The sequence below is a fragment of the Callospermophilus lateralis genome, chromosome 1 (assembly GCF_048772815.1).
Source record: "Callospermophilus lateralis isolate mCalLat2 chromosome 1, mCalLat2.hap1, whole genome shotgun sequence".
NCBI classification, from domain to species: Eukaryota; Metazoa; Chordata; class Mammalia; order Rodentia; family Sciuridae; genus Callospermophilus; species Callospermophilus lateralis.
Genome location: NC_135305.1, coordinates 62,629,640 through 62,656,098, shown reverse-complemented (window position 1 = coordinate 62,656,098; position 26,459 = coordinate 62,629,640). Strand labels below are relative to the sequence as shown.

The window sequence follows — 26,459 nt, the reverse complement described above, 5'->3', positions numbered from 1 at the left end:
CTCCTACTTCAGCCTCCCAGTAGCTGTGATTATAGGTGTGGGCCACTGTGATTGCAAAATGTGTACCACTGTGCATGGAAAGTACTTTTGTAGATAAAAATGGTCTTGTAGGAGAATGGTCTTCACAATTTCATGTTAGTAAACCAAAATAAGACTAGGGGTGTGGCTCAGTGGTTGAGTTCTAGCCTAGCATGGTTAAGGCTCCAGGTTCTGTTGAGGGCCACAGCCGAGTCGGGATGACGCATGGCATTTTTGCCAGAAGTAGTGGTTGAGAGGTGATGCCATCGAGCTTTTAAGATGATGACTTTTGAGTTCTCGCGGAGTTCCTGTTGAGTTGCGGTTGAGCTCTCACGGGGATTCCTGAAGAGTTCGAATTGGTTGGGGAAGTGCCAGAGGAGGGATTTCCGGTTGGTGGTTCCAGGAGGAGCCGCGTGGCGTTCGGGAGAGTTCCCGGGGAGCGTGTGTGGAGTGTGCTGGTAGAGTTCAGAAATAAAGTTTGTTCCTGCTTGAGTGGCTCGTGATTTGTGCCCAGCCAGACTGCGGCAGGGTTCAATCCCCAGGCTGGAAAACAGACAGGAAAACACAAAACAATAGCAACAAAACCACAAAGTACCATATGTTTCATCATATTTGGGTAAAAGGTTATGACCTTTAAAACTACAGGGACTGTAATTACATCCCTTAAAAATTGCAATGTATGGGCTGGGGATGTGGCTCAAGCAGTAACGCGCTCGCCTGGCATGCAAGGGGGTGCTGGGTTCGATCCTCAGCACCACATAAAGATGTTGTGTCTTCAAAAAACTGAAAAATAAATAAATAAATAAATATATATATATATATATATATATATATATATATATATATATATATATAAATTCTCTCTCTCTCTCTCTCTCTCTCTTTAAAAAGAAAAATTGCAATGTGTATTTGCATTCATCAAGTAGTGGTTCATTAAAGTGCATTGTTTGCCATTTTGGGGGGGCAAAAGCCTACTTTTTTTCCCCAAATGTTCAAAGTACATTTTCACCTTCTAAGACAAACTCCATAATCACTTTTTTAAAATGTCCATTTATTTTGAGTCTTCTTTTTTTTATTCTCCTTCTGATTCCCAGCTCCTGTGTGTCCATCATCTCATGCTTTTTTTTTTTTTTTTTTTTTTTTTTTTGATTTCTTACTTTTCCTTTGGGTCCCCTGGATCTCTTTCAATTATTTCAGCTTCATTTTCCTTTCTTAAGTGTTATCTATGACCAGGTGGCTGTATTACAAATTCAGGGAGAGCTGGTTAATCAGGAACAAGTGATTTCCCCTGGGCTTCCTAGCTCTGCAGTCCCTCCGTGTCTCCATGGAAGGGGAAAGACATTGCCATGGGCCCTGTGGAGCCTCCTGCCATACTGCTTTGTCTGCCCATTCATTCCACACGCTTCCCCTTCTGTCCCATCAGAGGAATAAACAGAGAGAACAGGAACAGTTCAGGTGGCAATTAGAAACCCTTTAGCACACTCCTGGTGGGGGTGAAGATGCACTATTTTCACATTTATCTAAAATTGTTTCCATGGGTTTTATGAAAAATCAAGCTGGGAGGATGTGATTGAGAGACTCAGAAAAAAGATTCTAATTTGAGCCATTTTATTAACATACAGGAAGGTGTATTATTCACATTTAAGCTTCAATTCTTCAGAAATAGAAACAGTGAATTTTCATTTTGGTAGCATTGTCCATAAAGCACTCTGGGATCTCAGAGTAGGAAATTAAGTACGGAGTGGAGGTCTTTAAACAGACTTCTAAACTATGTCTCTCAGTTTATCAAGGCTATTAGCAGCTTCCTTTATATCAACAGGTGAACATAAGTAGACTGACTCACAATAGGTCCTTAATCACTTTATAAACTTGGGCTAGTCTTTTGATCTATATGCTCTGCCTTTGCTATTTGCACTGTCCTTGTTTCCAGTTGTTGTTTTTGTGCAAGACCCCTGTACCCTTCTGTCCAGTCTCTTTGAACCATGATTTCTGAGAGTTCCTTGTTTAGTTTTTGGTTTCACCTTTGCTTTTGGACACTTTAGATCCTCCTTAGATCCACAGTCTGAAGAACTTGACTGGATGCTACTCAGTCCATCTCTAAAGCCCAAAGCTAGGTCCTAGAACTCATTAGGTATGTCACTACCTGACCACCACTTGGTCAGAAAACATTTCTCTAAAACTTAGATGGCATGTTTATTAGTCATTATCACATATTTTCACCTTAGTTGCTGATTATTGTTTTTCTTTTAATAGAAGAATGAATATATAAAGTCTCACTTTGCCCTTTTCACACTTATATTTTAATTTACTCCTTTCATTCTGTTTATACTTAAATTATAAAATACATAATAAATATTTTATGTGTTCTTTTGGTGAGCATTAATAATTATATATGTGAAGACAATTTATTTTAACTTTTTATAACTTTCCTTATAAATTAAAAAATGGCAATAATCGAAAAATTCAGGCAAAATAGGATTGTATCTAAAAAAGGTTTTATTTTTAAGTGTCTAACAATTGATAAGATAAATGTAGCATGATTTCTTTTGCACCCAGCATAACTTTTGAACAGTTTTGCCGTAAAATAAAAGGTTGTTAGTAAGTGAATGAATGCCTCTCAAAGGTTATGTGTAGAGGAACAGGACTGGAAGACCAGGGATAATAGAAAAGATAGTTCTGCATAAGCAAAAGAAATGGTGAAGTGATAGAGTACTGTTCTTGTACTCTAGGTGACCTAAAGCAGGTAGAGTGAATTCTAACTGACTGCATGTCTTCAAGTCTTTGTGCTTTGCAAATAGTGATGAGAAGTCCATTCAGCCTCTTTTATACAGCTGGAGCACTTTGAGACAGAATATATGGGTTTTCAGGCTTGTAGGAGGCTGCTGAGTCACGAATGATTCACAGATCTAGCTTCAGAAATCTTTAGACTTCAATATTACAATACAGGGTGGTCCATTTAAATATTTCTTGTTGAAATCCACATTGGAATGTGCTCTAAATGGAGCATTAGGAACAGTGACAAAATGAATAATGATGAAAAAAAATAGGAGACTACAACAAGAATGTTGATGTTTAATTCATGTTACTCCTTCATGATTCTTCCATATTTCATAGAAATAAGTTACATGGGTGTGTCATCTTACAAGAGAGGACTTTAGCTTCACAAAGTGCCATACTTCTTATATAAGGGCTTGTGAAACACTTCCTACCTGTTTGTTAATGATTCAGTGTGATCCACTTTCTGGATCTTTGCACCTAATTACAGAATAATTATTTTAAATAAAAAGATATAAACATTAACACAAATGAGACCTTCTATGAGAAGATAAGCCACTGTGTTTTTAAGTGTTTATTTAATATATTATATTAAGATTTAAATTAAAATAAATAAAAAATAAAATAGGGAAAATATACCTAACACTGATTTCTTCTATTTATTTTTGTTGGTAGTAGCAAATTACTTCATAATAAAGATTGAATTTGAAAAACAATGCTTTTAATTTTGCTTTTAAAGCCCTTCTCCGTGTTCATGTCTTATGATTTATTTTTAATATACCTAACACTGGATTTAGCTCTGTAAAATACTTTTTCTACACGATACGTGTGTGTGTGTGTGTGTGTATTTTTTTTCAGTTAATTTCTTAGGTTTTAACCTACTTTTCAACATATAATGCATGAAGGATCATGGTCATGTTATTTTGTTGTTTAAAAATTAACAAATATCATATAATGAAATTTTGACTAAGAAATTAAAAATACCTTGTTTTCCCATATTTGACATTTATGTAAACCCTTCATTAATGGTTCACATTCTTTGAAAAAAGTAATTTGGTAGTGTTAAAAATCAATTTTTTTTGGTCATGTATGAATAAAAATTCATTTTAAAAATGAAATTTATATGTATTTGAGTTTTGTAACCTAGTGTTATGAGACACATACATACTAAACAGTCATCTCACATAGTTACTTTTTGTGTAACAAAAAGAGCAAGAGCAGATAGAATTTACTCTTTTAAAATATTCTTTTTTTAAATTCTAATTTGTTATATATGACAACAGAATGCATTACAAATGCATTACACTAATGGAACACAATTTTTCATCTCTCTGGTTGTGCACAAAGTATTTCACACCATTCGTGTCTTCATACATGTACTTAGGAAAATGATGTCCATCTCATTCCACCATCTTTTGTACTTCCATTCCCCCTCCCTTTCCCTCCCACCCTTTTTCTCTATATAGAGTTATTTAACATATTCTAATTCAATACAACTTTTTTAGCCTTGACCCTCATTTGTGCCTTAGATCTCTGACTTTGTTCATCCTGCATATCTCCTGTTTCATATCCTTTGACAGTCATCTCCCCAAGTCCTTCTCCCACACTGTAGTAACTGGTGTTTCATTTTCTTGGTGTGTTTGACCTCTGTGTGTGTGTTTTTTTTTTTTTTTTTAACATAAATCATTTTCTCACAATTCTGATTGTTGGTTTCATTGTGTTTATGGGGAAAAGCAGTTTAATTTTTAAAAGATATACTTTAAGTTTTTGTTCATATTGAGCAAATAAGGAAAGGAAGCAGGTTATAATTCCTGTCCAAGCAGCAATCTTCTATTTGGAATGTTCAGTGTGCACAGACCATCAGAGGGGAGCATAAGGGTAATGTAGGTGCTGCTCAGGCAAAAAAGGTCAAAGAGAACCATGTTCTGTTCGGATAAGACAGGTTGAAAGCAATTAAATTGCAATATGTTTTCTGAGCTGGAAAGATGTTTACTGATTTATGTTAGAAGGATTCATTCCTATTTCTCTAGAACCCTATATTTATTGATAAAATATTAAAATTCTTGGAGGTAGACTATCTTGAAATATTCCTTTCTGATGGTCTTCAGAAAGAATTATTGTCTTTCTAATTTGCAAGTTAATATATTTGTGTTGACAGCTTTTTGATTGTCAAGTAAACTCTGTCTTAGAACAGCTGTCAGACAAATTACATTGTGGTGTGTTTTAAAAGAAGCATCACAAGAGTCAGTCTGCACCCTTGTTTTTATATTCATACATTTGTTTGTATATTTGAACCTGCATTATGAAAACAAGGAAGGTTGGTTGAAATAGTCATGTTTTTCTGTTCATATTGTAGGACTGAATGTTGCTTTTAGAATATTTTATATTTAGAAACACAAAGCTGACTTTACACTTAGCCTGCTACTTTATGTCAAATATCTTTGCATGTGAGGAATGCAAGTCAATTGCTGTGGAACAATACTTAACATGACAATGTCATGTTATGCTAATAAAAGCAGTAAAATTTCTGGTAGCAAATACAATAAGTAGTGCTTTTTTAATTCTGATCAGAAACTTAAAAAAATTAAAATTATGGCATTTAAGTAATCATGTGCATATTTCCACAGAAAGTTTTAAAGGAAGACAATACCTAGGTTTTCTCAATATTGAAATCTTTATTTCTTAACTATGACTAACTTTTCCATGTAAAACTAAGATTCTGTAAATTTCATTTTTCTCTCTCTATCCACAAAGAGACTATGACATTCTATAAAAATCAGGAAGTTATGATGACAGAAGAGTTGAGGGATTACTCTGGTAGTTTAAAGATGAAATCTAAAGTATGTTTCAGATCACTGCATCAATTAGCATTTATTAAGGTAATTGTACTATATTGTTTGCTGAGGGCAAACTGCTCTGCCATTTACCAACTGTGACTTTAGGCAATTAACCAAAACTTATTATGCCTCAGTTTCTTCATATGTAAAGTAGGACTTATAATAGATTTCTGTGAGCCTTAAAGATGTTGTTTATATAGCTTGTTTAGAAAAGTTCTTGTCATATAATAGCTCAATAGATATTGTTTATTTATTGTTTATTGAGCATCTATTGTTATATTTAGAACTAGGCTAGGTATTCTCAGGATACAGAGCCATAAGCTATGGCCAATATATTTAAGTAGTTAAATATTGTTGGAGAAATAACAGCAACATAAGACAGTATATCAATATCAGAAAAGGAACCTGAGTGTGCAAATTTGAAGAGTGATTTTTAGGAGCTAAAGCGATTTAAGAAAGGTGATTTCAAGCTAGTAGAATATGATTAAAGAATATGACAAGGGCTGGGGATGTGGCTCAAGCGGTAGCGCGCTCGCCTGGCATGCGTGCGGCCCGGGTTCGATCCTCAGCACCACATCCAAACAAAGATGTTGTGTTCGCCGATAACTAAAAAATAAATATTAAAAATTCTCTCTCTCTCTCTCTCTCTCTCTCTCTCTCTCTCTCCCTCTCTCTCCCCCCCCCCCCGCACTCTCTCTTTAAAAAAAATTTAAAAAAAAAGAATATGACAAAACTGATATGTTTGTCAAACAATTAAATTAGCTTGGCTGAAAGTACTGGTGTATGTAGAGCAATGGATTGGCCATTTAGGTGAGAATCTCAATATAAGAAGCATTTGATTGTTTTTCAGTATTGGAACTATTATGATTCCTCAGATAATAATCAAGACAAAAGGAAATTAGGAAAGTTTTATCATGAGAGCAAATAATGTTTATATGCTTGAATTAGGCTAAAATAAATTTTGTAAACAATTTTCAGTGACTGAGGAAAAGAGTGCAGATGAACAATGAAAGGAAGGTCTTCAATAAAATGAACGTAGGTTTTATAATGAACAATTACAAATTCAGCTCATTGGGTTCATAGAAACACCAGCAGCAGATTGTGTGGCCACATGGGACCTCAGTTGGCACGAGGCTAGACAGAGATTGTGCTAGAGGTTGTAAGTAACTGTGATGTGGAAGAAAAAAAAATAAAGGTCTCGGGGCCTCAGGGAACAAAGCCCATGTATGAAAAGCCTCCCTGCTGTAGCTGATTTGTGAAACAACTTTAATACCAATCTGAAAGTGTAATACTGATCTGTTTGGATGATGGAAGCAAATTGCTGCAGCCAAGGCAGAAAATAGTAACTAAACAATTAAAAAAAAAGTGTGGCTAAAGCAAAAACCAATTCAACATGGTGGAAAAGTAGATCCTATGAAGAATTCTTGGCTTTTGTGATTTGTAAATATGATTATTTGTAAGGTGGATTACACACACACACACACACACACACACACACACACACACACACAGAAAAAGGCCAACAGTAAATGAAGGCAGAGAAGCACGAACTGCTCAAGAATCAGGCTTTAGTTTTACAATTTGTTTCTATTCTCAAGTTCTTTACCTTTTCACTCTGATTAATATGATCATATTCCTTTCTGCAGCCCAGGATTACGCTAGACTAAAATGGAATACTAAAGCATTTCATAGGTTGAAACAGCTTTCTAAAAACAGAGCAATGGTGTTACTGAAAATGGTTTAAATTGAAAATAATTTCAGGAACTTATAGTCCTGGCATGATATTCGTTTTACAAGCAATCCTATAATTTAATGTAGGTACCAAACTCTCCATTTATACCACAAAAAATAAAAGTATTTCACTATATAGTTATCCATGCTATGAAAGGGATATTAAATAAACTTGCATGTCTAGGTTATCTAAATCTTTGGCTTACTTACGTTATTTTTACCCACCTATAGGGAAACTGGGAGTGGTTTATTATATAACAAAAATAGGAGCCTTTTGGCATTGGTAGAATATTTATAGTAAGTAGAACAGTTGACTTTTGAAATATATGATCTTATTACTTCACATTTGTGAATAAGCTATTTATATTTCAGCACACTTGAAATGGTCAGTTTGTTAGATCTTTTGATATTTTAATTTTTCCCAGCTCTACAAGGCATAACTGTGTCTTTTATTGCCTTAAAAATAAGATTATTTCTTAAATATAATGGCATAGGCATTGTCTTAGGACAAGGCCCCAGTTGGCACAAACTTCTCACCTTCTCACCACCCCTCCTGTAAATCCCTTACTGTAACAAGCCACCTCCCTTTCTTTTCCTTGTGGTATATCTGTCTTTGTCTTTATGATAATTATAGTAGAATAAGTTGAGAAGAACATGGAAAAAAGATGCCTATTTTAATATTCTCTCTATGCAAACAGCAGCAGTTTTAAAACACATTCTCCTCCCCCCACACCCCACAGGACTTACCCACATAAAATATAGGATGCAAGGACAGTCAGTCTAGTTTAGGACCTATTATAACAATTCTTAGCTATCACACTGACTCCATTTTTCCAACCAGGCAAATTCTCTTTAGCTTTTTCAAAACAATTTAATAGGAAACTATACAGACTTGACACTTTTTTCTCAACTGTTAACACTTTACAATAGATTAAATAGGGTATAATTTGTGCTTTTCTGAATTTGATGTTCTTCAAATGTGTACAAGATGAAATGGATTATTATCTCTCTTTTTTTTTTTGCTTTTTGAAAGTTGCTTTATAAAGTATGCATTACTCTTTTGAAACAATATTACAGACAAATCCAGCTTTAAAAGGAACAATGTTTATTGAATGGCAAGTTTTTCTCTCAAACTTAATGCAAATATCAATATTTTGTATGTGTGCTTTTAGAATTTTGATTGTTTTGTTCAATAAGGTGAAGTAGAGGATATAATAAGGTTATTTCAATTATGCAATGAAATACCTCAATTTTTAGTGATATCTTAGAGAATGCTACAAATTACATTCAATCTGGACACAACATCAAACTGTTGAAAATAATGTTGTTGACTATAATGAGTTGGCAAGGGACAAAGAGAGATTACAAGACTTGATTTTTCTCCTTGACATTCAATATACTTAAAAGATTTAGAATTTCAAGAGATTTAATAATTACTTAAAATTATTAGGTCCACATTTTGAAAATTTGCAGTTTGTCAAAAGATGGATGTTGTTTACAAAGGTATACGTCTGACAGTTGATTTTATTCTGATATGGATTATAGGGAGAAGTTATGCTTAAAGAGAATTTGTGTGTTTGAAACAATGGAATCATTAAATATATTTGTGATTTTTAAACAATAGTAGTACAGTTGAATTTCATTTCAGTACATATCTCTATATTCAGTCAATGCTTATGTGCCTACTATATCCAAGGCGATTTTTCAGTAGAAAGTTTGGGGATACAGTGATCTATGAGAAAAAAAAGCATATTCATCTAATCATGGAAGTGTCAGAAAAATAAACACAAAGCACAGCTAAAGTACTTTTGGAATTTTGTGGATAGAAGTAAACATTCTTGGTTTGGGAGATTGTGAAAGGTGATATGAAAGTATTTGGGGATTTATCAGTTTACAATTGAGGTGGAAGATTAATTGTAGGTGGAGGTTGAAGGATGAATGAGGAAAAGTACAGCCAATGCACATTGAAACCTGAGGTTGATTGTAGTAGAAGGTTTTAGGAAATAAGAAGGGTTGCTTAACTTCCGGAATGTTTTCTCCTGTCTACATTTTCCTAATTGGTAGTAATGCAAGGATGCATATTAAATATTTTAGCATGGAAGTGGTACAAAATAAAGTCTCAATGTTTTTAGCTATCAGCTATGTGTGGGGAAAAGCTGGGACATGATTATTTAACAGGATCATAGGAGGGAAAGATGAAGAAATTGGTGCTATGATTCTTAATGATGGGGTAGATGGATTGCCAACAGAGAAAAGGATACAAAGAGTTTGTAGTCTGGAGAGGGAAAATATTGAGTTCAATATGATACATCTTTGGACAGGAATGATGGAATGTCAAAATGCAGCATTCAAATGGTAGTTGAGGAAGAAGTGGATCTCAAATTTAGGGACTATATAAGTAAAGGTGACAGTTGAAGCCTACGATTTTGAGGAAGTACAAGTAGAAGAGAGGAAGGAGAAAAGTGTACTAAAATTGAAGATGGATGTTGAGAAATAATTGTATTTATCCTTAGGAAAATGAAAAGGAATCTGTTGATAATAATAAAGAAAACGAGAGCCAAACAAATAGGGTCATAGGAGCAAAAAGCACATAAGATTCAAGAGGGCAGTGGAACAGTGAGGGACATGGGGTAAGAAAGGGACAAGAAATAGGATGTGCACCCCTTCTCTGCATGCCCAGACTCCAGAGCTTCTCACAATTTTCCCCACATATACCATTCATTCTTCTTACTCTTTGACTTCCTATCATGCTCAAGTCTTGTCTGTAACATTGAAGCTTCTGGTAGCACCTGAGCCTTGAAGCCAAGGAATATGCATTTTTAACAAGAAGGGTCAAGTGTGCTCTGTCACCCTGAGCATGAAAGTCCAGTGTGTTTTCTCAAGAAAACAGCTTATCTATTATTCTAATTCTTTTGTTCTTACATAACAAAATATACGCTCAATGAATTTGGTCAGACCAGAGATTGTAATATGCATTTATATCTAAAGGGCTTTTGAATCACAGTATTAAACTTTCTGAGAGCAATCTGTTTTATTTCACCATGCTTTTGGGAACTTATTATTTAAAAAATACATATATATTGTAAGTGACTTAAAATGAGATATGTGTACGCCAGGCCCCTTTCTTTAGTTGCTACATTATATTCTTTTTATAAGACTGAAAATTCAAAAAATGATGACAAAGATTTGGAATTTGGCAATACAGTATCTTCACATTTTCTTGGAAATACTGTGAAAGGATTTTTGGTTCCATAGAAAAAGGGTTTAGAAAACAAGCATTGTTTATGAATATATTATGACATTTTTAATGAATATTTTAGTAGTCTTTGTTATGTAGAATCAGTAGAGATCTAGAAATTGTCATGACCTTCAATTTACTTTTCCATGTCCTCCTTTCCCACCTACTGGTGTCTGTCCCACATTCATCTGAGTGCTGTTTTTCTCTGATCTTGCCCTCTACAGCCTGGTATTGGTAAGAAATTCACACAGCTATGCCGATTAGTACCAATGGAATCCTATGACCTTCAGTATAGTGCAGATCCTTAAACATCTCCAGCCACTCTGTAAACCTCCACCTCTCTATTCTACTTCCTTACCTACTATCTCTGAACTTATGACTCTTCCTTCTTTATTACAAAGGAAATAGAGACCAATAACCAAGAACGGTCTCAACTTTTTGCACTAGTTGTTGCAGTTATTTCCACTTATCTCAAAACTTTCCCTCTTCCTTTCCAGTACCCATGGAAGAACTGTCTTATATTAGAGCCACATGTTAGATTTCTCCTTTGTTTTGATTATTTCTCCTCATCCATTACTTTTATCCTCTCATGTTTGGGATACAGTAAGTGAGCAAGAAAAGTGTAATGAATCTAGTGACTTTTGAAAGACCTTGCTGTGTTGTAGAGAAGATTGCTTTCCTCACATATTGCAAGGTTCAGGGCTGAGAGCCCTGTTTAAAAATTCATATTAGCAAGAGAAAAGCATATAAATTTATTGAATCTAATAAAACTTTAAAATGACTTGGGAGGCTTCAGAAAATGAAGAACCAAAGATCAAGAGATAGGTACATATTTTTATGGACAATATTGAGGAGGTACGATTGGTGAAAAAAAGGACATGATCTACAAGGCCTGTTGGTTCTGATAATACTCAGTTTTCCTGCGTGATGTTTCTTCCCTTTGGATTTAGAGCAGGACACCTGTCACATGAGTCCACAGGGAGAAGGGCAAAGAGAGCTTTCTGCTTTTCCTGTTTTGTCAAATGTCAAAGTGCCCTATTTTGGGGTTGCATTTCCTGAATCCCACCACTGTCAATAATAAATTATATATTCTCTTGAATCTTTAATGTCTCCCTCCCCACTTGTCTTTCTCCTTTTACATAGAAACCTGCCCATATCTATCAGATTAAAACCCAAAAGAAACCTCAGGTCCTCATTCTCCATTCCCTTCCAGTTTCCACACTGTTTCTTCCATTTTCCCAAGGTAGATTTATTTATGATACTGCAATCCCTTCCACTCTTTGGAAATATTTTTCCCCTCTGGCTTCTGAGGTCTCATGGTTTATGGATTCTCCTCTCTGGTCACTACTCAGATTCCTCTGCTCATTCCTTAAATGTTATTTTTGAGATTTTTAACTTCTGTTTATTTTTCTTCCTCCATCTACTCTCTTTTGGAAGTTGGTACTTTGATTTTTGCATGTTCTTTATATATGTTGTAACACCAAATTCTTAAATTCTATGGAGAATTCTCTTCTAGAGCTGTAAACCTTTGTATATTCAACTATTACATGTCTATTCTGTTCTCTTAAAAAAAAAAAAAAAAAAAAAAAAAAACAACTTTAATTAAATCCCAAAACAGAAACTCATGGGTTGGGGCTGTAGCTCAGTCAGTGGCAGAGTGCTTGCTTAAGCATGTGTGGGGTCCTGGGTTCAATCCCTAACACAGCAAGCAAAACTTATCAATGTCCCTCCAAATTGGTCTTCCCCAATACTTTCTATATTAAAATGCCCTATCATAATCTAACTGAGGAACTCCCTGAATTGTTTCCCAATTCTTCTTCCCAATCATTTTCTTTTTTTAAATATTTATTTTTTAGTTGTAGATGGACACAATACATTTATTTTATTTTATTTTTATTTTTATATGGTGCTGAGGATCAAACCCAGGGCCTCACATGTGCTAGGCTAGCACTCTACCAGTGAGCCACAACTCCAGCCCCCCAATCATTTTCTTTATCTAATAGTACAAGAAATCTTGTGATGCATACTTAGGAATTTCTGTTGGATTGTTATTTCTACTTGCCTTCTTTCTTTCTGGCTTCTCATTTTCTACTGTCCCTCCGTTATTTTGAGAATACCATCTAAATGCTTCAAAAGATTATTTCAGATTCTTGGTCTGGACCATCTTTCTGGATGAATTTTGCCCTTCCATTCCTGCCTCAATTTCATATCATTTGCCAAGCTTGGACTTCTTGAAGTTGTGAAATAAGCCATGTTTTGTATTTTCTTTGTCTTCACTCTGACTTTGTTCAATTTTGTCATTTTAAATAGCTACTTCTCCAGACAGCCTTGAAGGAATTAATGAATTGCCATTCCAAAATATTCCCAGTTGGTTTATTGATTTCATTTCAGACTGGTCACTTGAGGAGCTAGAACTTCAGAAAGAGCCATTTAGCTTGTGTTTCCTACCTTCAGCAAGTCCTGGAGGTTCTTTTGAGAGGGATACCCTTTACATACCAAGAATGAAAACTAGCTCTGACCACCAGAGACTGGAAATTAGGGCTACCGGTGAATATGAATAAACAAATCCTGAAGTAACTCTAATTTCCCACTAGCTTCTATGCCTTCCATATATTTCTTAGTAACATTCCTAGAATTAACTACCTTAATCTCCATATTTATTTGTTCCATCATCCCTTCACAAATTAATCATTTTTTGCCTCAGAAGTATATAAGCTCCATGCTTTGGTCATTTTTTTTAGTACTTGAATCTCTTGTGAATATATCCATGTAGTTATAAAATTAATAAAAAATATGCTTTTCTCTTTTTAATCAACTCTTATATTAAGTAGGATCTTAGAGCAAGGCAAAGGCTGACATAAGAAAGGTGGGGGCCATATACTGGGCATTTCTTTGTTGCCTATAGCCTCTTCTACCAGCCTCCCCATGCCACTATGAATAAGCATTAAGTGACTCCCTCCTGGTAGCTGAACAATGTCAAGAGTGAACAATAAATTCTTCCTGGTGGAATGCCATGTTCCTTTCTTATTACATGAAAATTTTGTTTCTCCCATTATTTCCCCCAAATTTTATAGTTCTATCTGGATAAATTTAATAAAATGATTATACATACGTGCTTGATGATTTACCAAGTAAGAAAAAGATCGATAAATATTTGCACATGAGTATTATCTATTTTGTAATTTTCCACTTTTGAAGTAAATGTGACCTTTCCTTATTTCCTGGTCTTTATCACCTTGTAATTCAATGGTGAAAGTAGACTGCTTATATAATATTTTAGGAAAATCAGCTAACATTTTATATCTGTACAATAATTCATGCTCTTATAAAGTGTTCTTGACAGCTTGTCAGTGGGGCAGAGAAGACTGGACATGTCCTAAAGTGCTTTGCAGTGCAAAAAAGTTCACCTCAGTGAACATTGGTAGCCACAGTGCCCACAGGTGTCAGGAGAGAGTGCATATTTTAGCTTAGTCGGCCATAAATCAGAATTCAGTCATTAGATATATTCGTCTCTCAGTTTCCCAGCTAAAGGGATGTATAACACTTCTTGCTTTTTGTCAGTGTTGATAGTTTATTTGAGAAGAGATGATTCAGTTTTTCCATGTTCCATGACTTACTCAGTAACTGCTTAGAGCAACAAGATAGTCTGATCTGAATTTAGAAAATAGTACTAATGTTCTTTGCTCTTCCTATACTCTACTGTATTTTTTTTTTTTGTTCTCGGTGTAAAACTGGGGCATAATTATAATTCTCTAATAGTAATACTAAGAATATTGATTAGTTGTTGCTTATAATGTTGTTCAGATGTATGCACCAGCTCATAAATAGCACAAACTGTACTATCAGGATGACATTATGTGCACCGTTCATTTTAATAGCCCTATAAATTTCTATTTGATTTTGTTTCTTGATATTCATTTACCTTTCTTCTGTCCTATTCATAAAGCATGGTTCAATAAATATTATCCTTTATTTTTGTTTGTGCTAAAGTGTTCCTAGTGCTAATTTATTTTATTTACTAACTAGTTTGTTTTACACATAAATCATGCCTCTGTGTTTTACTCTCTGGCACTTCATCCATTTTTATGACTGACTTTCTAGTTTCCCTTCTTCCTCTTTAGTTTGTCAGCTCATTATTCTTTTATATGTTCTCTTAAACCTCACTTAAATCCCTTCCCATGTTATATTTTTATTTCACATTTATTGTTTATTACATATGCGTTTAGCTGGAAAAAAAAATTGGTGACCATGATGTATTACTGGAACTCTTCTGTGTTATCTAAGGAAGAAAAGACATATAAAGCTAAGTTTCCATGATTTAGAACATACATATGTAGAGTAAAGCTCATATTCAAAGTAAACATCTCATCATTTTATCAGATTACTTATGTTTCCGTATAATTGCCTGGAGAGAAAGAAACATAGATTATTTATTTATTTATTTATTTGTTTGTTTGTTTATTTATTTATTTTACTGCTGAGCTACATCTCTAGCCCTTCTGTTTTTATTGTTTTTGAGACATAGTTGCACTAAGGTGTCCAGCTAGCCTTGAACTTGTGATCCTTCCGCCTCAACTTCCTGGGTAGGTGTGATTTCAGGCCACTGTGACTATGAGGATGAATAAATGAAATAGATGAGGAAATTGAAAATTATATTGATGTGAATCAGAAAAATTGTGTGGTATTTGGTACTGTTTTGAATGCCAGAAATAACTGAGATAGAAGATATTTTTAGGTTTTCCGAAAATGCCCTGAAACCATAGCTTATACATTAAGATTTTCTTTGCATTAATCTAAAGAAAGGACTTGAACTTAAATCTTTTGATCATAATTTTAATGATCAAGACCATTGCTTTAAAATTTAAACTTTGATCCAGAATTCATATCTAAGTGTCTAGCTAAAGAAATAAAGTGCATTTAAAATTGTCCACTAAAATATTGCAGTATGATTTGTAGTTTTTAAAAGCAGATGATGTTTTTTTAAAAAAGAATTGTCAAGTATAGTATAGAATGTGGAGATAATGGAATATTAAGTAGTCATTAAAAAGGATATGTTTATAGAATATTTGTGTCAGCATATGTTTGTATTTATCATATGGTATAAATGAAACAACTAAATTAAAGAATTAGAGCAATTATCTCTGAATGGTAGGATTATTCTTTCGTTTTTCAAATAGTCTGCATTTATTGTACTCTCATTATTATATTCAGAGGACTTGTATGCAAAAATACAAAGTTTGTAATTTAGAATGTACTACTTAGTAATATATTTATTACATTTTAAGAAAAATAAGCAAATGTTTGCCTTCATATCATGGAAGACATCCATGTCATTTTTTCTCTGTTGGATTTGTGGATGTTTTAGCATCCTAAACATTTGTATCTACAGGTTGACTGCTTTGAAATTGGAAGGTGGAATGGGAGGGTGGATATGTGGGAGCTAGGAGGGAGAAGAAAGATCTAAGGACAATTTATGAATTATCTGAAGCATGAATATAAAATATCACCATGTGATCTTTATTTGCCAAAGATGTGATAGAATTTTCTTTCTGATTTCTACAGTATCAAGTCATGGGTTGATAAGATGCAGGAAGATCTTGTCACACTGGCAAAAACAGCAAGTGGAGTCAATCAGCTTGTTGATGTGAGTAAAATCCATCAAAGGAACTTGCTAATTTGAACGTCCTTCTGTTTTCTAAGAAAGTGTGTATCTATGTTATAGATAGAATGTGATTTTTCCTGGGGTTCTAGAAGTGACATTCTGAGAGAAACCCTTGCTACTGCTAGTTATTGTGAACAAGAGTGCCACCCCTAACAATGAAACTCACCATGCTTTACAGTTTATACCAGTTTTACAGTTTACACCAGCTCTCACTTAGATGAGTCCCTGATGTGTGTATGTCCGAATATTCACAGTTGGGTGCCATGCGCATGTTACCACAGTGTTTCCATTCCTCAGAATATATTTCTTAGGTAGTGATGACTTCCAAGTCTACAATGGTTCTTTTGAATATCCTCAATGGATACTCATCTTTGTTCTTTGAGGATAGATTTTATTTAAAAAAGAATTGAAAAGTGTTTATAACCATGTCCAGAGATTGGAATGATCAATTGAGATTGCTAATAAAGATTTTGGTGCAAGAAATGGAGATACAATAAAAGATGATTTTTTTCTTATGATTTCTAAACTGGTTGTGAAAGTTACTTTGAAGTTTTTTTTTTGTTTTTTTTTTGAAAAGGACATGAATATGTGATATAAATATTTTATAGAATCTTAGATTATTTTTCATGGGTTAGAGTATATATATATATATATATATATATATATATATACACACACACACACACACACACACACACACACACACACATATTCTGTAAGATTAATTAAAGTTAAATGTCATTGGTATGGGGTCTCACAACTTCATTTTCAGTGTAAGTCATGCAATAACTTTTTGTTACATGTACTCTCACCTTGTGTTCTTAGTGATACAAGGACCCCATTTATATTTTAAAATGTGGTGCGTTGATTAAGTGAAACGACTGTGACCTAGCTCATGGTGTCAAGTGTGGAATTTTCTATTTGTAGCATCATGTTGGGTAATCAGAAAGATTCCAATTTTGGAGTATTTTGGATTTCACGTTTTTAGATTAGGAACATTCACCTTGCATGTGAATTCTTCTCTCCGAGAGAAATGGAAACATATTGATAAGTATAATACTTTAAAATTTCTTCTGAACCACTTTATGAAACAATTATAGAATTAAAAACAAGAGTTTTTTTTATTTGCTCCAATTAGTTATACATGATAGCATAATGGATTTTGATTCATCGTACACAAAAGGAGCACAACTTTTCATTTCTCTGGTTGTACTTGATGTAGAGTCCCACCATATGTGCAGTAATACATGTACCTAGGGTAATGATGTTCATCTCATTCCACCATCTTTCCTACCCCCATACCCCCACCCCTTTCCTCCCTCCCCTTTGCCCAAAGTTCCTCCATTCTCTCCAGCGCCCATCCACCCCTTTATGGGTTAGCATCCACTTATCAGAGAGAACATTTGACCTTTTTTTTTTTTTTTTTGGGGGGGGTGGTGGCTTACTTTGCTTAGCATGATATTCTCCAACTCCATCCATTTATTGCAAATGCCATGATTTTATTCTACAAGAGAGTTTTGAGTAAAACTAATATTAGTTTGAGCATATTTACACTTGGGTCTCATGTATCTACATATGTAAGCAAATGGTTCAGAAGAAATCTGAAATCTGAAGAATTTCTGGTCCCAAATCTTTTACATAAGGGTACCAAACCTGTATCTGTGAGATAAGGAGTACATTTGGAAATGAAGGGTATTTCTTGTGAACACCAGTGATGAGATTTAATTCTAATCAGTCCTCATTGAGCACATAGTGTGTTCCACGCACTGTGCAGGCTACCAAGAGTAGACAAAGAAACAGTTTCTTTCCTCAGAGAACTGACACAGCTCATCAAAAATCCCCAGTGCTTGGGGTGAAAAGATGCCTGAAAGTTATTGTAAATTGACAGTAGGGATCTGTAGTGTAGGGGAAGCTATGTTACACTGAGAAAGTGTGCAGCATATAAGTGAGACTGAGCAATGGTATTTGTGGATGTTCCAGCAAATATTATTTATTAATTTTCATTTAAATACTGTTTAAATTGACTAAGGGCTTTCATTCAACCACAAGGAGAAAAAAAATGACAAATGACAGATTCTGGTTTTAAGTTACATGATGCTTTTTATTGACAGATTGAGATTAAAAATAAGCTCTTGGAAACCTTTTCAGTGCCTCTCTAGCCTCAAAAACCACTTGCTTGGCTGACCTCGTTATTTTATTTCATGTTATGATATAAATCTTCTATTGCCAAATCTGTGTTTTGCAATAAAATATTAAGTAAAAAAAATTTCACCGAGTTTCCATTAGGTCTTAGGAAGTATAGATGGCTTAGAAGACTGTAAAATTGTATGAATTAATGACTTTGTCTGAATTAGGATAAAAAGTAGATGGAAAAGATGAAAATCCCCATAATTTTTTGTTTATGAGGAACATACCTCAATATAGTGACAGATGTATTATGTGTAAGAGAATGACATGTTAGGGAAGCTCTCTCTCTTCCTCTCTTTCTCTCTCTCTCTCTCTCTCTCTCTCTCTGTGTGTGTGTGTGTGTGTGCGTGTGTGTGTGTGTGTGCGCATTGGAGACTGAGCAGAATTCACTACAGGAAAAATAATTCAGGTATTAGGGCACTTGGAGAGCGCCCTCTTACAGGATAAGTGATCCCATTGGTTTCAAACTTTTCCTAGACAGAAGGTCCATGATTTGGGCAAAAGGAATACATTTTTTAAGCCATGTAAACTTGAGGCAAAAACCGCTTGAAAGATAACAATGTTGAGAATGAACTTTGAACTAAGTTTGGGGGCATTGTTGTGGGGTTTTATTTGTTTTTGAAGTGCTGGAGACCAAACTTGGGTTCTCATGTATGACAGACACTGACACTGAGCGACAGACATCAGAAGTGTTGAATGCATGCTGAGGACCAGAAGTTGAAGGAGGGGAGGAATTAAATAGGTCCCTGGACCGAAGTTAATGTTGTAGAAATTTTGTTTCTTCACAAATCAATTAACGTAATTAATTTTACTGGCTTCACAGGTAAAGCCAGTTTTACATGAAGGCCAAGAACCAATGTAATGAGCCACATTGCTAAAATAATACATCCTTGTAGTTTTATGAAAATTGCTTAATGGGGTCATAAAATATCAGTCTGGGGAAAGTTGATTAATGTTATTGAATGCATTCAATGCTCTTAACAGATGTGGATTTTACGTAGGTTTCTTGCCTATCTTCTGTTAGAAATCAAGAGTGAGGAAGCTTAAGAAGTATTGCTGACCCTAATACATTAAAGTTTTAAAATATCTCTTATTGAATTATTATTCCATTATGTAATCATTTGGAACACATATGTCCATCAATTGGTTCTGTCAATTGTTAGCTTTATTGGCCAAGGTAATGTTATGGGGTTGTTGGAATGATGATACAATCCATATAAACTACATATTGACATATAAACATAACTCTGCAAATATCATTCATTTGTTGAATTAGTTAAATGTATCATATTGTACTAGTGGGATACAGGCTGAGTTGATGTGACACAGACAAGATCAGTACACACTTTTCTCCCACACTGCAGACTAGAGGTGAGCAGAGTATGGTTAGCTGGGGGTCCCTGAGATCCTCTCACCTTGGGGTTTTCATTTCTAGTCTAAGGTGATTCCTTCAGTTGCTCTTATTTCTCAGTCATCAGGTAAAGGAAGACAGAGTAGGAGAGCAGATACCCAAGCAGTATAAGTTGTTTACACACATTGCAGTAATGAGAGCTTAGTCACATGGTCTCATAAACCTAGACGGGTTACAAAGAAGGAAGGTCTTTACAGTAATGTGTCCAATGAAAATTCTACCACAATGGAAGGGGCAGAACAAATAGTGGGGAGATTAAGCAATCTTCCACTGATTCCTATTATTATCTGAATATTACTTTTGTGTGAGTGCTGTATCTAAAACGTATTAGTGCTTTGTTAATATAGAATTGAAGCTTTATTTATAAATTTTAAACATTATAGATCAAGAAATAATTGAGTGACTGGGGTTGTGGCTCAGTGGCAGAGTGCTTGCCTAGCATGTGTAAGGCACTGGGTTTGATTCTCAGCACCACATATAAATAAGTAAAATAAAAGTCCACTAGTAACTAAAATAATATTTAAAAAATTTAAAAAATTGAAATGTATCTCCAGATTTTGGAAAATGTTTTTAAACAATTTGAATTATAGGATATTTTATTATTTCTACACACACACACACACACACACACACACACACACACACACATAGAGATCCTTGTAGCTCCCATACTAGTAAATGGAGAGGGAGAGGCCAATAACATGTTTACAAATAAATAACATTGTAAATATTAAAGTGTTTGTAATATTCTTGAAAACAATGGTTGTAGTGGTTGGCCATCAACCAGTGTTTAATTTGTTGAGAAAATATATCCCCTTAAAAATATAACCAAATTTTGACCAATATCAGATTCATCAAATATTCTAAACTAGTGGGTACTATATAGTAGAGAATTTGCTTCAGAAAACCATTTTCAAACAAAAAGTTGATGAATATAAATTGGGCAATGTACTTTTTCTTTTTTTTTTTTTAATTTTTTAGTTGTCAGTGAGCCTTTATTTTATTTATTGATACGTGCTGCTGAGAATGGAACCCAGTGCCTCACACGTGCTAGGCAAGTGCTCTGCCACTGAGCCACAATCCCAGCCCTGTGCAGTGTACTTCTGAATCTAACAGAACTCTGCAAATATGTCAAAATCCTCAGTCACTACATTTGATTGGCCCTGCCCTGGGGACAAGTAACTGCAACAATGTAAGCATACTATAAGGACCTCAGGCCCCTACACGACTTCTCTCCTAGCCTTCTCTTTATTACAGAAGGAAGGCTTCTGCAATTGTCACTTGCATTTGATCACTTAACTCTTTACTAACACTTTCATCTCTAAGGGGAGCGTGTTTGGTATTAGGAAGCAGGAATGAAGGCTTTATTTTTAAAGAGGTCAAGTTCCTCTTCATTCCAAATAGGCTTATTTTCCCTGCAGGGAAAAGGTAGGGAGGGAGTCCCAGCAGGATCTGTATTACCTGAGCTAAGTGAAGTGACTGGGGTATAATTTGGAGAGGCATTTGCTCTGAAGCTCATCAACTTGCCTGATCCAGAAAGAGTAAGTACCTGCTTACATTTTGTGCCCTTGGCAACTCACTTCTTCTCCCTAGCCCTGGCCCTGGGCATAGGGACAGCGAAGGCCTTAAAAGCTCTGTGTCTTCTATTCTTCCTTGTGGGATCCACAGCTATTTGCACTGTTTGGCCCTCGACTCAGTGAGCCTCAATGCTACATTTTCTTACCTGATCTTTTCTTGTCTTCTCTTTCAGATCCCTCTAGGCTTTTCCTTTTGGGTTGTAGGACTTTGGACTCAGACTGTGTGTGTGTGTGTGTGTGTGTGTGTATTCTTCTAGTGGTAACAATACGCATTTTGAAGTATTCACCCACAATGTCTGACATTGCTCCCTACTTCCCTTCTGCAACATTTAGAATGCTGTGTTGTCTTCTGACAATGAAGGATGTTAGGGGAATCCCATTTTTTTTTTACTAACATATTACTGTGTCCCCCTAATTATCTAAGAAAGTCAAAACAATCCGTGTCACATTGTTGTTATAAGGCTTACTTCTTAAATTTAAATTTTATCTGAATTTCTAAAACTTTAGTATAAAATATGCAAATATATTTTTTAAAATATTATTTTTGAAATTTGTTTTTTAAAGATGGAACTATTCTGCAATGGCACCACCTCAGAATTTTGATTCATTGTTAAGATTTCCTAAGTTAAAGTTATGTCAAAATCAATACTTTATGTTTTAATATGCTACTCAAAGATATAAATGCAGAATGTGTCTAAATATTGAACATTCATTAGTATTCTCAAATAAGTTAGTATTTATTTATTTTTATTTTTATTGTTTAGAGAGAGAGAGGAGAGAGAGAGCGTAGAGAGAGAGAATTTTTTAATATTTATTTTTCAGTTTTCGGTGGACACAACATCTTTATTTATTTATTTATTTTTATTTTTATGTGGTGCTGAGGATGGAACCCAACGCCCCGCGCATGCCAGGAGAGCACGTTACGGCTTGAGCCACATCCCCAGTATTTAGATAAATAGTTTGAGTTATGATAGTTTCTAACTAACCCTGATGCTTTTTCTTTGAAATTGTGGGCACATTATCTTATGTAAATAGAGTATTCATTTTCTAGGTGATAGTTAAATATACTAGTGTATTTACAAAAGAAGACACTCAAATGCAGAACATAATTAATTTGTGATTTTTATTAGGGAATCAACACAGCAACAAGCTAGATGAGTAATCTTTCAGTCCCAGGAAAGTTACTAAGTAGCTACATGATATTAGAATTTCCTTTACCTGCTTTTCACATGAGATCAACAGCAACACTGCCTTCCTCACAGAAATGTTTTAAGGATATAAGGAAATAAAAGATAGAATGGGGAAGCATTAATAGATGCTTTGGAAAAGTTTCATGCTTTTTACTTCTGATAAACAAATATTGCTATTTATGATATTTTCACTTTTCATTCTTTTTCAGAATTGCCTTGCTTTCCTCAACAATGAAATGTTGTAACTCCATCACCATAATTATATAGGCAATTTGTGATCATATGACCCTTTTGATCTCTGTCTCTTTGAAGTAAAAAGAAATCTATTTTGATTGCAAAAATGTACTTTCAGTAAAGAATATGTATTTTTTTCACTTCCCTCCCCATAAGAGAGATTTGAGAAGCTTTTTTTTTTTTATAATCAGTGGTAAATTCTGTTCATTTTCAAAGACACAGAATGAACTTTAAGGGCAATTGTTATCTTACTGGCTACTTTCAACATTTTATTAACATATATTAAAAATTTTTATTTTTACCTTACCATTTTGTTCTATTATCAAACATTAATTTATATTTTCTTAAGTTGTGCTAGTAGTTGAAAATGGAATTCTTATTTATTAGTATTGCAAATATATATCTAGCACAGTGGTTCCAAGCCAGTGATTTTTGCTCCTTAGAAGATGCTGGGCAGTGCTGGGAAGCATTTATGACCGTTATAATGTGGGGAAGAGGGCTTGCTATGTGGGTCTACTTACAAAGGACAGTGGTGCTATTAGATGTCCGCAGTGCACAGAGCATTCTCCCACAACAAAATCTGATCTGGTAAAATGTGTCAACAACTGTTTTAGAAGGATTGAAGGGTTTGAAGTAAGAATAAGCATGTTATTATGTATCAGCATCGATAGTCCTGTGCTAATAAGGTATGATGGTGAAGGGCAAATTAAACAGGATTGCTTTTTAAAATTCTTTTATTGGCAAAAAAATGAATTTAGGTCATTTAGGGTTAGAGACATTAAACAGGCAGCTTACTCAGTCTATAGTTAGTTATATTTTAATTTAATTTTGATAGAATATAGTGTGATCTCTTCCACTTTTCATTGCATATAGATTTTCTGGTTAAAATACATACTCAATTCACAATTTGTATATGGGTTTAGATATGGACAGGGAAAGAGTGGGTTAATAAATTTTCTCTGTAATTAAAAAAGCAAATATCCTTTTTTATATATATATATGTGTGTGTGTGTGTGTGTGTGTGTGTGTATATATATATATATATATATATATATAATAAGTATATATATTTATATAATTTTTTTTCTTTTCTTGAATCTTAGTGTTCTTAAAATGAACTTACAGGGGCTGGGGATATAGCTCAGTTCGAAGAGTGCCTGCTTTGCATACTCAAAGCCCTGGGTTTGATCCCCAGCACTGCAAAACAACAACAACAACAACAATTTACAGTTTACTTTATATGTGAAATTTCACCATCCTCCAAACTGAGAAATTCTTACTATGAATAATTTTTGTAGTTAGTCTTTGTTGTAGTTTAATTTTTTTATTCCAGGAACAACCTGCTTTTCTGGTTCAATGTAATCATCTGTTGTTTTGTATTAAGAAGCACTTTTACAATAGTCATTTATCCTTTTCCTTCATATATCTTTAATATATTGCTTATGAGTGTCACCATTATGTTCTTATTAGTAGGAACTTGGGCAACTGGCATCTGGCAAGAGGTTCACCAGCTTTGACTTCATTCTTCCTGAATCTTTTCTAAAGATAATGTCCCATTTGAAGTGTGATGACCCCATCCCAACTATGAAGCTGTAGCATATCAAATAGATAAAAGGGAATGACTAGGAGAATGACAGTGTGAAGTCATCATTGGAAAAGTATGCACTATAAATATGATGACATGATGAAGTTATGTATGTACTCTTGGGTGCATATAATTGTGTGTGTGTGTGCATTTTATATTTTATAGTTTGTATTTTGAGTTCTTCCTATGTACACACCACTGTGATAGGCTCTAGAAATTCTGGGCTAGGTATTATTAACCTAAAATATTTTAAGTTGACTACAGATTAAGGTATAAACCAATATCCTAACTTCCATAGCTCTCCATATTCATGCTCCAATTTGTTTTTCAGTTTTCATTTTCCAATAATTCCTTGTATCGTGCGTGCTACGATCTCTTTCATCCCTTGTTTAAGCACACATTTCCTCCAAAGTGTGACTATAATCCCATCTTTTGACTTTCATAGCCTATATGATTTGTATCTTTTCTGAATTATGAGACTATAATTTTCTGTATCTCTATATTGGAACAATAATATCCTTTTTTGTATGTATATATTTCATTATTTTAATTTTTGTTTAAGTATTGTATTTGTATTCCATTATATAAGTGCATAGCACATTACTTATCCTTGCTATTATTTTTAGGTTCATTTTGATTATAAATTATAAGGAAGTTGTTATAAGTCAGTATTCACATTCCCAGTGAAACCTGACATAGTACCCAGTATCAGTATCTATTCAGTAATTTATACAATCAATATTTATTATGCCACATACTGTACATGTACCAAGAACAGAACAAAATCTTTTCCTCTTGAAATTTGATTCTGATTAAGAGCAATAAAAATATATAATAAATACAACACTTACATAAGTTAGATTAGATTATATTTGAAAATGCTTAAGAATAGCAAAATTGAAAATTTCAAGTCATAAAAATCCCATAGGTTGAAACGGGTTCTAATTTATGTAAAAGAAGTGAATCAGATATACCCTTTAAAAACTGATATTAACGAAAGGCCATAGTTTTTGTAAAAGGAATATGTATAGCTTCATAAATTTAAAAAAAATCTATGTTGTTGTTCACCAGTTGATATTTACCTTAGTTCTTTACCCAGTGGAGATTATCCCAACAGACAATATACCAAAGAGTACTAAAGAGTAAGATGTTTTAAAAGCTTGACTTTTGTGTTGAGAGCCACAGCCGAAGGGGCCCCAGCAAACTTCCAGCTGCCAGCAAACTTCCAGCTGCCAGCTGATGATTGGCTCACAGCAGCCCCAGCAAACTTCTAGCTGCCAACTGATTGGCTTCTCTGCGGTGATGCTCATTGGGCTGTTTCCCCCGCCCTTTCAGACCACAGAGCTGCTCATTGGGGGACTTTTTTTGGCTCTGCCCACTCGACCCAGCCAATCGGCCTCAAGAGCAGGAGATGTGGGGGAGGTTGAGAGGCTTGTGGGAAGCTGGTGGTGGCAGTTGGGCTCTGAGGGTTTTTCCTGAGGAGCTGTGTGCTGTGGTGTGTGTTCTAAAAATAAAGTTCGTTTCTTTTGACAAGTGGCTCCTGAATTGTGCCCAGCCAGACTACGGCACTTTTGTTTCTGGGATTGCATCATTTTCTCTTTTAATCAGAGGGGAAGATGGGAAAGGTTGATGAGATCAACTTCCAGTATATTGTGTGATTTTTAAACTCAGCTAATTTTTATAAAAGGAAAGAGGGTTTTTAAAAAATTGTTTGTTGTTTGTAAAATATATTCTATCATCAATTCAAATATGCAGTCACTGGCTACTCTACTTAGATGAGGGAATATTCACCTATTTCAACATCTCCCTAGGTTGTTCATCTTTGACTATGATGAGACTCAGGATAAATATAATGAAAATTTTTATTCTATTTTGACCGATTGTAAAATTTCTTCAGTCAAGGGAACTGTGATCCTTGATAGTAATCAAGAAAGAACATTATATTATTCTTTTGTGTTAATATACCTTTTAGAAATAAGATATTCTCAGTTTACAGGGAACAAGTAGTTCAAAG

At 34.4% G+C, this 26,459-nt stretch overlaps 1 protein-coding gene across 1 annotated transcript in view; it reads left to right on the top strand.

Moving 5' to 3' along the window:
* Positions 1–26,459, top strand: part of Cacna2d1 (calcium voltage-gated channel auxiliary subunit alpha2delta 1) — a 449,854-nt gene that overhangs the window by 67,594 nt on the left and 355,801 nt on the right. The window contains exon 2 of the mRNA XM_076835140.2: positions 16,162–16,243. Within this exon, the coding sequence (XP_076691255.1) occupies positions 16,162–16,243 (82 nt within the window). The remainder of the gene's footprint in view (positions 1–16,161; positions 16,244–26,459) is intronic.